Source organism: Maniola jurtina, chromosome 11 (assembly GCF_905333055.1).
Source record: "Maniola jurtina chromosome 11, ilManJurt1.1, whole genome shotgun sequence".
Lineage (NCBI taxonomy): Eukaryota > Metazoa > Arthropoda > Insecta > Lepidoptera > Nymphalidae > Maniola > Maniola jurtina.
The window spans coordinates 12,087,707-12,103,004 of NC_060039.1; the positions used below are offsets into that span (position 1 = coordinate 12,087,707).

The 15,298-nt window shown below is 39.8% G+C and overlaps 1 protein-coding gene across 3 annotated transcripts in view; it reads left to right on the forward strand.

Annotated features, from left to right (window-relative positions):
* LOC123869439 (ATP-binding cassette sub-family G member 1) overlaps positions 1–15,298 on the forward strand; it is a 56,837-nt gene that overhangs the window by 26,321 nt on the left and 15,218 nt on the right. For all 3 annotated transcript variants that reach the window (XR_006796890.1, XM_045912363.1, XM_045912361.1), the window contains 5 exons: positions 7,044–7,233; positions 9,026–9,350; positions 10,035–10,176; positions 12,700–12,908; positions 14,725–14,879. Coding sequence is in view for 2 of the 3 variants with exons in the window: in XM_045912363.1 (XP_045768319.1) it covers positions 7,044–7,233; positions 9,026–9,350; positions 10,035–10,176; positions 12,700–12,908; positions 14,725–14,879 (1,021 nt within the window). In the remaining variant the exon portion in view is untranslated. The remainder of the gene's footprint in view (positions 1–7,043; positions 7,234–9,025; positions 9,351–10,034; positions 10,177–12,699; positions 12,909–14,724; positions 14,880–15,298) is intronic.

A 15,298-nucleotide genomic window follows, 5' to 3' on the forward strand; every position in this document is an offset into this window, starting at 1 on the left:
TAGCGGTATGGATTAATAGATAAGTAGCATTTTTGTGAACCAGTGTATAGTGCGTTTCATCGAATAGTACCTATGGCGTTATGTTGGCTCCCCTGTCTGTTGGGTGGTCATTGGCACCATATTGGCATGAGAAGACGCAGATTTTGTTTATTTTCATTTGATTTTCATTTCATTCATTCAGAAAAATCAAATGAAAATAAACAAAATCTGCGTCTTCTTATGCAAATATGGTGCCAATGACTTGGACAGACAGGGGAGCCAACGTAACGCCATAGGTACTATTCGATGAAACGCACTGTACCGGCTGTGGTACTGGCGAGCGCAACGATGCAGAATGCCCATTTAGTAGGACGTAGCGTGGCCACATTAGGTACCATCGCGCGTCTATCAAATTGCGCACTGCACACAGCACTACCTACCTACTAATTGACCGCTTGACCCGCTTGTTGCCAACTTTGTGATAACTAGGATCCGGTTTCTATTAACTAGGCATGGACACCTTGCTTTCCAGGCAGCTAAGTGTTTATTAGGAACAATCTCTTTAACTAAAATGAGTGTTCTGTTCTATGCCTTTCATAATAAGTAATTAATTTTCAATGTTATCAGCGGAAAGGGATAGCATTTCTTCGAGACATTTCAATTTAGTTTTGAGGTTGACAAAATATCAATCGATTAAGCCGGGTGCAGGAAAACATCGTGAGGAAACCTGCATGCCCGGGAGTTCTCCCTAATGTTCTCAAAGGTGTGTGAGGTGTTCCAATCCGCACATGGTAGACTATTTAGTGAGCCAGCGATGGGTTGGCCATGATGATGATGATGATGTCATCAAAAATCTTCATGCAAGTGCCAAAAACAATTGTACAAAATTTTCAAGTCAATCGGCGGAAAAATACACGAACGTATAGGCAAGGAACGGACAAAAAACATTAATTTTCATAAAGATTTTTTTTATCACACAATGTATTTTACACGTTACATTATATTTATTAAGTATGAAAAGGGGTGTGATATCAAAATGTGATAATCAGTTTGGGAATTATATGGGAACTGATACCGTAGTAACAAACACACACATCGACTGTCAAACTTGAAACTCCCTCCCTAAGTCGGCTAATAACTGCATGAATGTAACTAACTGCAAGAGCATGAAATGTATGCAGTTGGAGGTTGCATTTTGAAATGAATGAAGCTGGCTTCGATGTGGAGCGACCAGGGTCATGGACGATTTCTGCAAGCCAGTAACAGTGAATTTATGCTCCATGACCATAGGTCGAATGGTCATCAAATGGTGCTTTGACCAGTGGTATAGTGGCTGATTCTTGGAGATCAACTTTCGAGGAAACGTCGTTGTGATTTGACATCTTCATACAATTTGCGGATAACGCATAGAACTAACAAGTTTTACGGATGATGATTTTTGCAAGCCAATAACACTGAATTTATGCTCCATGACCATTAGCAATAGTGTTTAGACCAGAGTACTTAAAAAAATCAATATGGCGGCTGTATGGCGCCATTTTCAAATGCGAATTTAATTTTTCTTCAATGAGGAACTTTTCAGGGCCTTAAAAACCTCAAAGATGGCGCTGTTCATGCCCTTCCAAGGAGGTAGGAAAGGGATGCTTATTTTTATCCCCAAAAATGAAAGAGTTCCCACGAGATTTTTAAAAGCGAAGTTTCGGGCATCATACACTTTATTGATCTCGGGCTAAACCGTAACGATTGAAGATCGCATAGCAACAAGAACTGCTAGACCCAGACCAGAGGCGTCTTTTGGTATGCAATTAATTACATTTTATAGCGCCCCAATACCAAATTCAAAAACGGGCAGTTTGACTCGTAGACAATCCTTACAAAGTCGTCGCAGGCAACGCAATAAAAGTGGTAGGTAAGTACCAAAAGTAATTATGTTGAACACTTGGTATCATCAGTTTCAGTGGATGAACATTAACAATAAACTGGAAGCGTACATTAGCAATACGATGAACATAGATACGCTACGTATCTCATAATGCTATTTTAATGAAAGATAGATACAAAAAATTACAATCACACTATCACACTTTAATATTATAAAGGCGAACGTTTGTATGTGTGTGTGTATGTTTGTTACTCCTTCACGCTAAAACTACTGGACGGATTGGGCTGAAATTTAGAATGGAGATAGATTATACTCTGGATTAGCACATAGGCTACTTTTTATCCAGGAAAATCCTAGAGTTCCCACGGGATTTTTAAAAAACTACATCCACGCGAACGAAGTCGCGGGCATCAGCTAGTTATTTATATTTACCACACTGTCGGAAAAGCTGTGCCGCCTAGGGATTTAGCGGTGGTCCTACCTATACCTACTTACTACCTATGTAGAAACTAGTTTGGTGTATGGATTTTAATAAACCTGCCAATGCCTACTAGGTAGCTTAGCGCGCTTCCATCTATCAACACTACAATATAAGATTACAGATCACGAAATTGTCATAAAGTAACAAGTATAAATTAAAAATTTATAACACCCCCGACATGTGAAGGTTACAGTAACTAGAAAAGAGCTGATAACTTTCAAACGGCTGAACCGATTTTCTTGGATTATAGCTAAGAACAATCTCGATCAAGCCACCTTTCAAACAAAAAAAACTAAATTGAAATCGGTTCATTCGTTTAGGAGGTACGATGCCACAGACAGATACACACGTCAAACTTATAACACCCTTCTTTTTGGGTGGGGGGTTAAAAATCTTTGCGTAAAAGGTCTTGTCGCTTGGTCGACATAATATTGATCTTTTCTGTAATTGTTGTCGCGTTTAATAAAACGTAATGACTTGTTTGACTGTTCGTTAATGACGACAATTTATAAATCTCACTCAGCGGGTTTCCTTGTTCGACACTAGTTAATGACAACAAAAAATGTCTTGTGGCCTCAATAGTAGATACTCAGTCAACTCTGTTACTCGTATATCGGATTAGGTAACATCTGGGTATTAGATGATTGCGTGTGTTTTGTTTGTATAGGTATTTTATTGAACACAAGCTAATGCCCGCATGCTTGCAATTCGTAAACCTTCTCGCAAGTTCCAATACAAAGTTTCAAATCAATCGCGCGAAATATCCCAAGTCCCAAAAATATCTAAATGCCCCTAGGTTCACGGTATAAGGAAAACCTGTATGAAAAATCTTCAGTTTCTTGCCTAGTTAGCGTAGCAGTTTGAACTGTTAGGTACATTAATATGTCTGTTTCTTCTTTTTTTATTGAAAATATTACAAAAAAACTTAAACCTTTATTGTAATATTTTGTATATTATATTAATCCATACTAATATTATAAATGCGAAAGTGTGTTTGTCTGTCTGTCTGTCTGTCTGTCTGCTACGTTTTCACGGCCCAACCGCTGAACCGATTTTAATGAAATTTGGTACAGACATGGGATACATCCCGGGGAAGGACATAGGCTACTATTTATCCCGGAAAATCAAAGAGTTCCTATGGGATTTAATAAAAACCGAAATCCACGCGGGCATCCTCTAGTATTTTAATATTTTTCAAATTTAACAGTTTCTTCTGTTATATTTGAAAAGGTCTTATTAAGGTCTAAAAAAATTATATTCTGAAAGTTAAACAACGCTCTGGCTGACAATGTCTAGTCTCCTAGTAATATTATAGTATGTATGCTAAAGTGCCTAGTGTATAACTGTTACGACGTTTAAGAACACTGGGTGTGTGGGACTGGATCCGAAAATGTCCAGTGTCCTAAAACGTACAGTATCAAAAGGTTCACATACCCGTTACCCGTATAGCTACTGTATCAACTGTGTTGATCATTTTTAGCAATCTCTTTTTGCCCAGTTCATTTATTTTTCATAAAAATCTATCTGGTTGCACTGGAAACGTCAAAAAATGTTGTTTAATTAACAAATCTGATGGCTTTAACTTAGACCTTTAGACATGCTCATTGCTCCTGTTATTAAACTACTGATTAGGAACAATCTTCAACACGTCCATTGCCATTATTATGGATTGTTGTGAAAGGATTGTTTACCTAATACATAATACCTTCGACTGAAGCAATTGTTTCTAATTATATTATCTTTATTATTGGTATTACTATAGATAATAGGGTGTGTTGGGCAACTTCAACCGGCCGCGGTCAGCATGTTAAAATAATTGTTTTACCTTAACTAATTCTATGTATCTTTTTCTAATGATTAAGTGAGTGTTAAAGATTAATTTCAATGTTCGAATTCAGTTAATAAATAAAAAAGATTACAGTCATATTTTTTATTTTTCACAGCATTCTTATTTTTTTGTTTCAATACAAGTTAACTCTTGACTGCGTGTTTACCTGGCGGTAAATGATGGTGCATTCTAAGATAAAAGCGGACTAACTTTGTAAGGTTATGGCAGTTTCGTTAAACTTATAGCCCTAATCGGGTTTTACGCGGCAGGGCACCGGAAAGCTAAATAGCTTGGCGGCACGGCTTTGCCGGTTTGGTGGTAACTATCTACGACCGAAGCGTCCCACCGGACCAGATCAAAGGCAATTTAGTAATACATAAATTCCTCATTAGCCACTGCCGAGAATCGAACCCGAGTAATTCGTATATAATAACGCATAAAACCACAGCGCTCATCACTGCCTCAAGGCAGGTTTTTTTCCGCCTATATTCTCTCAGAGAACGTATGAGTATGTTTACTTACTTGGGTAAGTATATAAAAAATATCCTTGAACAGCTATTAGTTGTTACATGCACCTTTAGGTAAAGCTGCATTAGCAAGAACCTTGAAAAGGTTGGAAACTATATTCGGACTAAAATCGAGATAATTCGCGACATTTAAAGCCGGTTTTATATCGTAGGTATCATTAAACATAGGACTTTGCACATTTAACGACGCCAGAGGACCACAATTTTCAAACTAAATTGTCAGGTCTAAATTTAATATGCTATCTTTTCTGCAAGGAGCATTATGAAAGGGATATGAAAGTGATAGACACTTGTCAGTTTATGAGGTTGTGTTCAACAGAATCAGCTAAGCCAAAAGCCAGTATATAAACTACTCAAAACAAAATAGGGCCCACCACATTTTTTGACTGTAACTTGTAAATGCATAAAATTATGATCTTTTTTTTAGTAAGGTATGTTGACGTAGAGATTCTTAAATTGTGTAAACATAATTAATTGCAAAAATAGTTTATTTTGTTTACTTAAATAACACACAAACAAAAATAACACATAAACAAGAAATGTAAAAGTTTAACTTAGTTCTGGTTTTTGTCACGTTTTCCACTAACTACTAGAACTGCTGTAAGTTTAATAGCGAGTAGGGCCTCCTCTACTCCGTATACACTCTTGGAGCCTGTTTGGCACACTTTCAATCAAGTGATCCACATTTTGCTGGGGTATCTGCTCCCAACAGACTTTTAAAGCTCTCATAACTTTGCCTATGATTGAAATACCGCATATTTATAAACAAAATTCGAGATTAACTCGTGGTGGGCCCTATTTTGTTTTGAGTAGTTTAATTTATCGAAGTTTCATGTTATGGCTCTTCTAAGTGCACCCCATACAAATGAAGTTGGGTTCTTATTATAGTATAATACTAATCAATCATACTCAATGTACTGAATGTGTACTGATATCAGGGTCGGTGGTTTGTCAGATTTCCGTAAAAAATATGTAGTTTCAAAGTTATACGGGTTCAAAAATTAACACACAAATTCTCGACTCCATGTAACTTTGAAACTACGTGGGTGTAACGGAAAGACAAACTACAAACACAGATATTAGTTCCTAAAACGTGTCTATAAAATTCTTCGTTAGTATGAAGTGCCTTCGAAAAATACTTTCCCTAGATTAGAAGCTGAGTTGACGCAATACGCCGCGCGTCGCAGGTTGTTGTTAATGTGTTTCTACTGTGAAGCAGCAATATAAAATTGTATAGTTGTACGTCTGCACTGATATTGCCCCTTTCAAGTAATCGATCAAGCCTTGACCTCGCTGCTTGACCCGGGAACTCGCTCTTGACATTAATATCAATGATCCATCACCTTTTATTGTTAAACACAATGTACAGTACAAAAACTACCGACATGTGTGTAGTGTGTACCTACAGTTTTTAGGGTTCCGCATCTCAAAAGGAAAAACGGAACCCTTATAGGATCACTTTGTTGTCTGTCTGTCTGTCCGTCCGTCCGTCCGTCCGTCCGTCCGTCCGTCGTGTCTGTCAAGAAAACCTATACTACTACTAGTACGGGTACTTTCCGTTGACCTAGAATCATGAAATTTGGCAGGTAGGTAGGTCTTATAGCACAAGTACAGCAATAAATCTGAAAACCGCGAATTTGTGGTTACATCATTAAGAAAAATTAAAATGTGTTTCAATTTTCTAAGTAATTTAACTATACCAAGTGGGGTATCATATGAAAGGTCTTTATTTGTACATTCTAAAAGAGATTTTTATTTATTTTTATGTATAATAGTTTTTGATCTATCGTACAAAATGTCGGAAAATTACCCGAGTACGGAACCCTCAATGCGCGAGTCTGACTCGCACTTGGCCGGTTTTTTTAGCTTAAGGCCGAGTTCTGTAGAGCGTACTTTGACTTTGCTCAGACTAAAGTTCAGTTAAACGAGACTATGTCGGCGATATAACGCTGTCTCGTTTTAACAGTGTCTTAAGTCTCAACAAAGTCAAAGTACGCTATTTCTCTACGCTCTACGCTCTGTAGATCTCTAAGGTTGAAATCTATAGAGCGCACTTTGACTTTGCTTATACTGAAATTTCAGTTAAAACGAGACTTTATGTCGACAATAGGTATAACGCTGTCTTGTTTTAACAGTGTCCTATGTCAACAAAATCAAACAATGCCATTTACGCTGTATAGGCATCGATGGCATCTAAAGTCTAAACCGTCGTCTAACGCTAAGATATTCAGGATGCGATAACGAAAAGAGACGTGAATTCAAGCGTAGTTAAATATGTATATTTTTTGTATCTTTATATTCTCATCAGAATGGTAAAAATGACTAACAAAACCATCTTGTTTCCAGGACATCAGGAATGGAAGGTAGCATCACAGTGAACGGTATGGAGCGCAACCTGTCCAGTTTCCGCAAGCTGTCGTGCTATATCATGCAAGACAACCAGCTGCACGGCAACCTCACAGTCGAGGAAGCCATGGCGGTGGCCACTGCTCTCAAGCTGCCCAGTGCTACCAACAGGGCTGATAAGGAGGAAGTGGTAAGATGACTAGACTTACTCTCTGCTACTGGCATTTACTCGTAGCTCCCAATCGTTCTTCACCTGACCAGCTTTCGCAAGATGTCGTCCACGCAAGACAACCAGCTGCACAGCAACCTCACAGTCGAGGAAGCCATGGTGGTAGGATGGCTGCTCTCAAGCTGCCCAGTGCTACCAACAGGGCTGATAAGGAGGAAGTGGTAAGATGACTAGACTTACTCTCTGCTACTGGCATTTAGCTCCCGATCGTTCTTCACCTGACCAGCTTTCGCAAGATGTCGTCCACGCAAGACAACCAGCTGCACAGCAACCTCACAGTCGAGGAAGCCATGGTGGTAGGATGGCTGCTCTCAAGCTGCCCAGTGCTACCAACAGGGCTGATAAGGAGGAAGTGGTAAGATGACTAGACTTACTCTCTGCTACTGGCATTTAGCTCCCGATCGTTCTTCACCTGACCAGCTTTCGCAAGATGTCGTCCACGCAAGACAACCAGCTGCACAGCAACCTCACAGTCGAGGAAGCCATGGTGGTAGGATGGCTGCTCTCAAGCTGCCCAGTGCTACCAACAGGGCTGATAAGAAGGAAGTGGTAAGATGACTAGACTCTCTGCTGTGCATTTTCATGTTGTAGAAGATTGTCGATTTTATGTTCTAGAAGATTATAACTAAGTAAGAGCGAGATTATTATGATATTTGTTTCTGAGATTATTATTTAATTGTCATTTAGTAGCCACTAGCCACAACATTTACAATGTTTTGTCTACTATAATAAGCAATATACGTAAGTAAATATCTGTGATTATAGACATTAATAGGGTTATAAATGTTTTGCTTTGCATCAAAAATTTTTTTTTTTTTCATGACGGCCATTTTGAAATTTTTATTATTTGTTATTATAACGGCAATAAAAATACACATTCTGTGAAAATTTCAACTTTCTACCTATTACGGTTCATGAGATACAGCACGCTGACAGACAGACGGACAGACGGACAAGCAAACGGATGACAGCGGAGGCTTAGTAATAAGGTCCCATGGGCATCTTTTGGGTTTAAAACCCAAAAAAAAGGCTCATATGCACGTGAGATCGAAACTGCGATGCAGTATATTTACTCTTATCTCGAGCAGAATTCTGAAGAGTGTTAGTATTCTCTGGTCGAACTGATGGCTTAAATTGAAGGTGACTACCGGCTCCTGGAGATACCATAAAAAAAAATCACGCCACTCACTCTACCACATGGTGAGGTGGAAATGAGTTATTTAGCCAAAACGAGTGTTGGAGTGGGCTTTGTGGCGCTTGTACGCTGAAACTATTGAGTCTACAAAAAAAGGTGTCTACTCAAATTGTAGGAAATTGTCTCTAGTTTAATTGTTACATAGCCATTTTTATCGTAAAATGAGTGGGAAAGAAGTTATCGTGAAAAAACTGTTTTTGGGCGCCATTTTTCCAAGATGGCGGCGCGAGCGGCAAAGGTACGAGGTGGCAAAATAAAAATTCGGAAAGAGCACATCGAAATCTATAAACCCACCAATTTGCATAACATTCTGAAAACTTTCCATCTCATATTACAGAATTACTGGACTACTCTGGCAATGCACGTCATGAGTCATGAAAACTGACAAACTAACACATGCGCACGAGCTCAAAAAAACGTCTTTATAACCTTGGAGTTAGTTAACTCTCCATCCAATCATGTTCTTCGAGAAGCCAACGTCTTGATTTGGACTTCCTCCTGCTTCCAATGTATGTCGCTGCTGAGCACCTTCAATAAATTCAAAATTTTTGTTACCAGATCCAAGAAATCCTCGAAACGCTGGGTCTCTCAGAACACCACAAAACGATGACGTCAAATCTTTCCGGGGGTCAAAAGAAACGTCTCTCCATAGCCTTGGAGTTAGTCAACAATCCTCCCATCATGTTCTTTGACGAGCCAACATCTGGCTTGGACAGTTCCTCGTGCTTCCAATGCATATCGCTGCTGAAGACCCTGGCGAGAGGAGGCAGGACCATCATCTGTACCATCCATCAACCCTCCGCGAGATTGTTCGAGATGTTTGACCACTTGTACACGTTGGCAGATGGACAATGTGTTTACCAAGGCAGCACTGGACGATTAGGTAAGTTTATTTTAACCTTTTACTGGCCTTTCTTGGCTTGCCTCGGTTTTTAAAATGTTTTACAGTTAATGGTACAGGTTTTTTAATGCGAATTTGATCTTAATAGGTGTCACTCAGGAAGATCTTTAAGTGGTCGTAAATATGTGTGCTTTTTATGTAGCCTCGATTGCAGTCGTTAAGAAACTTCAGAAACTCGATCTATCACTGAGCCCTGTAAATGTATACCTTATGCTACAGTAAATACAATGTATCTTCTAAACGTAGCTCTTCTGTATTTCGTTCATAGCACATGACTTGGCAGCCTGAGGCTCCATTGCTCATCGTACCCTAGCTCTATCAGTTTGATTGCGAATAACCACTGAACAGTGTGAATTTGTACTTTATACTACAGTTCATAAAGTGTATATTCATTCGCAATGGAGTGGCTCAGCAGCGTGAGCCGGCAGTATCCATAGCACCTTAGCTTTATCAAATGGATTTCGGATAACCGTCACTAAGCATCGTGAATATATACCTTATCCCAGAGTTGGTAAAGCACATATTTCTTTGCAGTGAAATGGCTTGACAGCCTGAGCCTCCAGTGCCTGTCGTACCCTAGCTCTATCAGTTTGGTTTCGAATGACCGATGAGCATTGTGAATTTGTACCTTATCCCACTGTTCATAAAGCGTATATTTGTTTGCAGTGGAATGGCTCGGCAGCCTGAGCCTGCAGTGCCCGTCGTACCACAACCCCGCGTCCTTCATCATCGAGGTGTCGTGCGGCGAGTATGGCGACAACACCGGCAAGCTGGTGCGCGCCATCGACAACGGCAAGAATGATATCAGGTAACTCCTCATCATCATTCATCATCTTCTTCATCCTCGTCATTTAATGCCTGCCCCCCCCCCTCCCCCCCCATAGTAAGATATTTAGTATTTTATAGTAAGAACTAACTAATGCGCGGCATACCAATGCCTCTTATGTTTGAACGACTCGCGCACCTATGTACGTTTATGATACTGTCGGAAACCTTCACACAAGTGCCATCAACAACTGTACAAAGTTTTGACTCAATTGGATGAACGAACACACAAATGTTTTAAAGGAAACAATCGATATGCATTAGATATGCACATTATATTTACTTTGTCGATGAATTGTTAAAATAAAAATGTTTACAATCAAAGTTGGATTTTCCGCCGTGTAAGTATAAACTGTAATTGAAAGATATGCGCATTCGTTAACACTCAAACACCTACATGACATCATTGTTCAGGGCACAGATCATGTGCAGTGTGATTTTTGTACGAATATAACTAACCCACCCGGCTATGTTCTTCTAAAAATCTTTTGTAAAGACAGGGTTTCCTAGGGAAGCCCTTAGCGACCTCCCTGGCGCAGTGGAAGACACAAGAGTCTTATTAGTGGGAGGCCGCGGGTTCGATTCCCGGCAGGGGTTTAGAATTTTGTAATTTCTGGTCTGGTCTGGCTTTGGCTAGTTACCACCATACCGACAAAGCCGTGCTGTTAAGCCATTTAACGTTCCGGTATGATGCCGTGTAGAAATCAAAGGGTTTCATAAAAACTGCAATACCCCTTCCATGTTAGCCCGTTTCTATCTTAGGCTGCATCATCACTTACGACCAGGTGAGATTGCTGTCAAGGACTAACTTGTATCTGAATAAAAAAAGCGGTGCCGCCACATAGCCACTGTCGAGTGACGTCACTAAACATCAATCGAAATAAGACAGCGTGGTTACCTAGAGAGCAGTGTTTGACACCGTAACCAATAACCTCAAATAGAGGTGCCGCTATTTCTAGAAATGCTGTATTTACGGTTATAAACAGTTTTCGCACGTTTTTTTTCAATACCGGTGCTAAATGACTCGCAAATTGATTAGCAAGGAAGTCTAAAAAGAATTGTAATTTTTTTTTAATTGCAAATAGCAAAAAAGCCGTGCTATCACTGCACTGTACTGCACACGGCCGTCTTTTTTTTTTCTCTCGTCTGGCTTTACAAAGATAAGGCAATGTCAAGTTTGTAGTTATTTGTAACAAGTTAAGGAAACTATACAAGTATGGACCCCGTCTGTGCCGGCGCTCGCCGACACACGCACGGCGTCCCCTTACAGCGCTTTACAGTCAGTTTTAACAAAAAAAAAAACATTCCAAAAAGGCAGAGCACGCCCGCCAGCTAACACCAACACAGACGAAGACCGGCCGTCTTTTACTTTAGTCGTTTCACCGTTATAGTATGACCGCTCTGCAGTGGCACAGGTCTTATAGGAAATACTATAGCTTCTAGCTTTAGTGGGAGTTACGTTTTTAAAGGCAATTTACAAACTCCAGTTTCTAGACCCAGTAGTTTAGTATATGCGTTGACATACCTCATCCTTCTACAAATACAAAGTAATTGGATTTAACATTGAGACAAATGGAAGAAAATCTTTGTCGCTATGAAGATGTTAGTCGTTATAAGTTATTACTTGGGTGCTAAGTGTCGTTTTTTGTTGTTTTTGTAACTTGATGACAAATTAGCACCTCACTGCAATCTCATCCGATAAATAAAATTCATATTATTGTCTCTGTCGTTAATTATTCGTTCGTGCATCGTTCATCAGATTCAGTTGAAACTTTGTACAGTGATTCTCACTTTTGTTGCTGGGCTGCAGCTTATTAAAGACCGTTGGGGGTACCTTGGGAATGCCTTGAGGCGTGACCTCCTTAGTGGGCGCAGAGAAACTTAGGCCGAGATCTATAGAGCGAGCTTCAGTTAAAAAGAGACAGATTTATACCAGCGATATAGCGCTGTCTCGTTTTAACAGTGTCTTAAGTCTGAGCAAAGTCAAAGTGCTTTCTATAGACCTCAAGCTTAGTGCCCCAAGCCGGTATTTCGCCAGCTTAAAGTTCTGCCAATCTTGGTTTGAGGCTGTGTAGTCCTATCCGTTTGTTCTCTGCGCTGCTGGTGAAGATCTCGCCACCGCGTACGGAGATTGCGTGGAGGTTTCTAGCATAGTGCCATCGTCGTACAGTCAGCAACAAAGGCTAGGTTTGCCGCCAGTACAAGTGACTATGGATGGGTGTCGTATCAGATAACCTGTCGTATCAGCAGAAGTAATGAAGAGTTCACTTCCAAAACTTAAAGCAAAATAGTTACCTACTTATCGCTATCTCATGTCTACTTACCAATTAGACTTACGATCCCAGTGGGGTGCGATCTCTCGCTCTCGCTCGGCAGTCGAACTGGGATAGAGATAAGTAGGTTTTGCTTCAAGTAGCTACTACGAGTAAGCAATCCAGGTATATGATTATAGATTCAAACTGGGGTAGGTCAGCCTCGTTAAAATTAATTTTTCCGTCTTTCCCAGAACTGGTATGCCATTACCGAAAATGGCTGAGTACAACAACAAGAAAGACATGGAACTGTCTATGAAATCCAACGAATGGAACAAGAATGACGCTTCGCAAGTGCAAGACAAGGTGTTGGACGTGCACGGCGCCAACGGAACCAACGGGACCAACAACCTCCACAATGGACTACTGCAGCTCGCGGCCAACGAAATTTCTAAAGGAAAAGGTGAGATTGTGTGTTTAAAATCATGGAATTATTTCTGAAGTCCAACGAGGTGAACAAGAACGGCGCTTTGCAAGTGCAACATAAGGTGTTGGACATAGCACGATGAAAAAACATTCATGTACTTAAAGATCTATTTCTGCTGTCCCCATTTTTTCTTCGGATACAATGAAATGATCCTTACATAAAACTCGATCGGCATTATAATTATTATAAAAAAAATTAGTCTATTTCATTGATTTTTATGGACAACTCACGCTTGGCTAAAAAATTGACTATATTAAAATTGTTTTCATAAAAAAAGACCTTAAGGTTCCTTAGACAGTTTTCCTGTATCTCCTAAGTATAGTTTTGGATTTCCCAGTTAAAAAAAAAACACAGTGTGTAAGTATTATTTAGATTTAGAGACCAAACATTTTCAAGATATTTTTTTTATTTGGATTTTTTCCATTGTGGAAATTTTGGCCTCGGCGTAAACCTTCAACTTGTATTAATTTAGGTATTCATGTAAACTTCCTTTAAACGCTCGATATAATATTCTATTTGCTTAGATCTAATTGCATTGAATGTAGCGAGTGATAAGGGCGGCCAAAGGTAACAGATAAGCTTCCTGTTTGCGCGCTTGACGTTGGATGTAGTTAACAAACCAACGAATGCCAATTAATTAGCGGTAATTATCTTATTTGGTATCATATTTGGGTTATATCATCCAATCTTGTGTCATATGTATGGCCCTTTGTTTTTTAAAGTGTATCCTGTATTCTTACTTTTTGTGATTTTATTAACAACTAGCTGTGCCCGCGACTTCGTTCGCGTGGAATAGTGACTTTTCGCGCTTTATATAGCCACGGACGCTCAGGCGCGAGGCGCCGTGATTCTTTAAATTGACATAACTTTTTTATTTATGAACCGATTGACATGAAATAAACACTAAATCCTAAGTGAAGCTTACTACAATATATTAGTGAAAACCGTATCTAAATCGAATAAGCCGTTTCTGAGATTAGCGTGCACAAACACACAGACAAACAGACAAACAGACAAAAAAAAAATTAATTACAATTTCGGGTTCGGCATCGATATAATAACAACCCCTGCTACTTTTTTTTTATATATTTCCATTGTACAGACACCACTTTTCTACAATTTTATTATATGTATAGATAAAATGTTTAAATGAATAGCGAACAAAGGAGCAGGCGGGTCACCTGGTGTTAAGTGATTACCGCCGCCTAAGAACAAAACTAACTTGCGAGATATGTATATTCGGTATAAGACGGAATTTGACCGAAACTTGAGAAATCGATTATTAAGGTATTACCTAATTGAGAAATCGATTAGTTCAAGGTATAAAATTAGCCAAAAGGCGTTTGTGCACTGTTGTATTGTGATTCGTGAAAATACGATTCGAAATAGCTTTCATAATAAATGTGTAGTGCTTTAATTCCATTTGAGAGATAGAACGAGTCTGTGTCACGCCTTTGTATGTTATTGATTGTGCAATAAGGTAGAAAAACCGACCAAGTGCGAGTCAGACTCGCGCACCGAGGGTTCCGTATTCGGGTATTTTTCTCGACATTTTGCACGATAAATCAAAAACTATTATGCATAAAAATAAATAAAAATCTGTTATACCCTGTAGGTTTTCTTGACTTCACGACGGAAGGACGGACGGACGGACGGACGGACGGACAGACAGACAGACAGACAGACAGACACAAACAGACAGACAGACAAACAACAAAGTAATCCTATAAGGGTTCCGTTTTCCCTTTTGAGGTACGGAACTCTAAAAACATATATATTTTGTTTTCGCCAGGTGATCAGGTAGTGCAAGTTGAAACAGAGAAGCAAGACAACGCAGAAGTGGCGCTTCTCGGTACCGAAGCGTCCCCGCGGCGCTACGCCACGTCGGAGTTCACGCAGTTCTGGGTGGTACTCAAACGGACCTTGCTCTTCAGTAGGCGAGATTGGGTGAGTTTGCATATTTTTCCTGATACAAGTTAGCCCTTGACTGCAATCTCACCTGGGGGTAAGTGATGATGCCGTCTAAAATGGAAGCGGGCTAATCTGGAAGGGGTATGGAATTTTTCATTAAACATACTCCTTTGGTTTCATTTGGTTCTTTTTTGGTTAGAAAAGTCCTTGTTTTCCGGACATTGGGGTTCCGTTGCTGGACAGGGAGTAAATCTCAAAACCCGTCGTCGGTAGCATTAACTATCCCAAGATACATGACATAGCAACTTCTTTTTACTTGGCTTCTTCGTATTGACATTCGCATTCACTCCCTGTTCAGTCAGAACAGGGACTGAATGCGACTGTCTGACACACCGACTGCGATTGACCGGAAAATGCGTATTCGCTTGTCAGGCATTGTACCCTACGTAATTGAC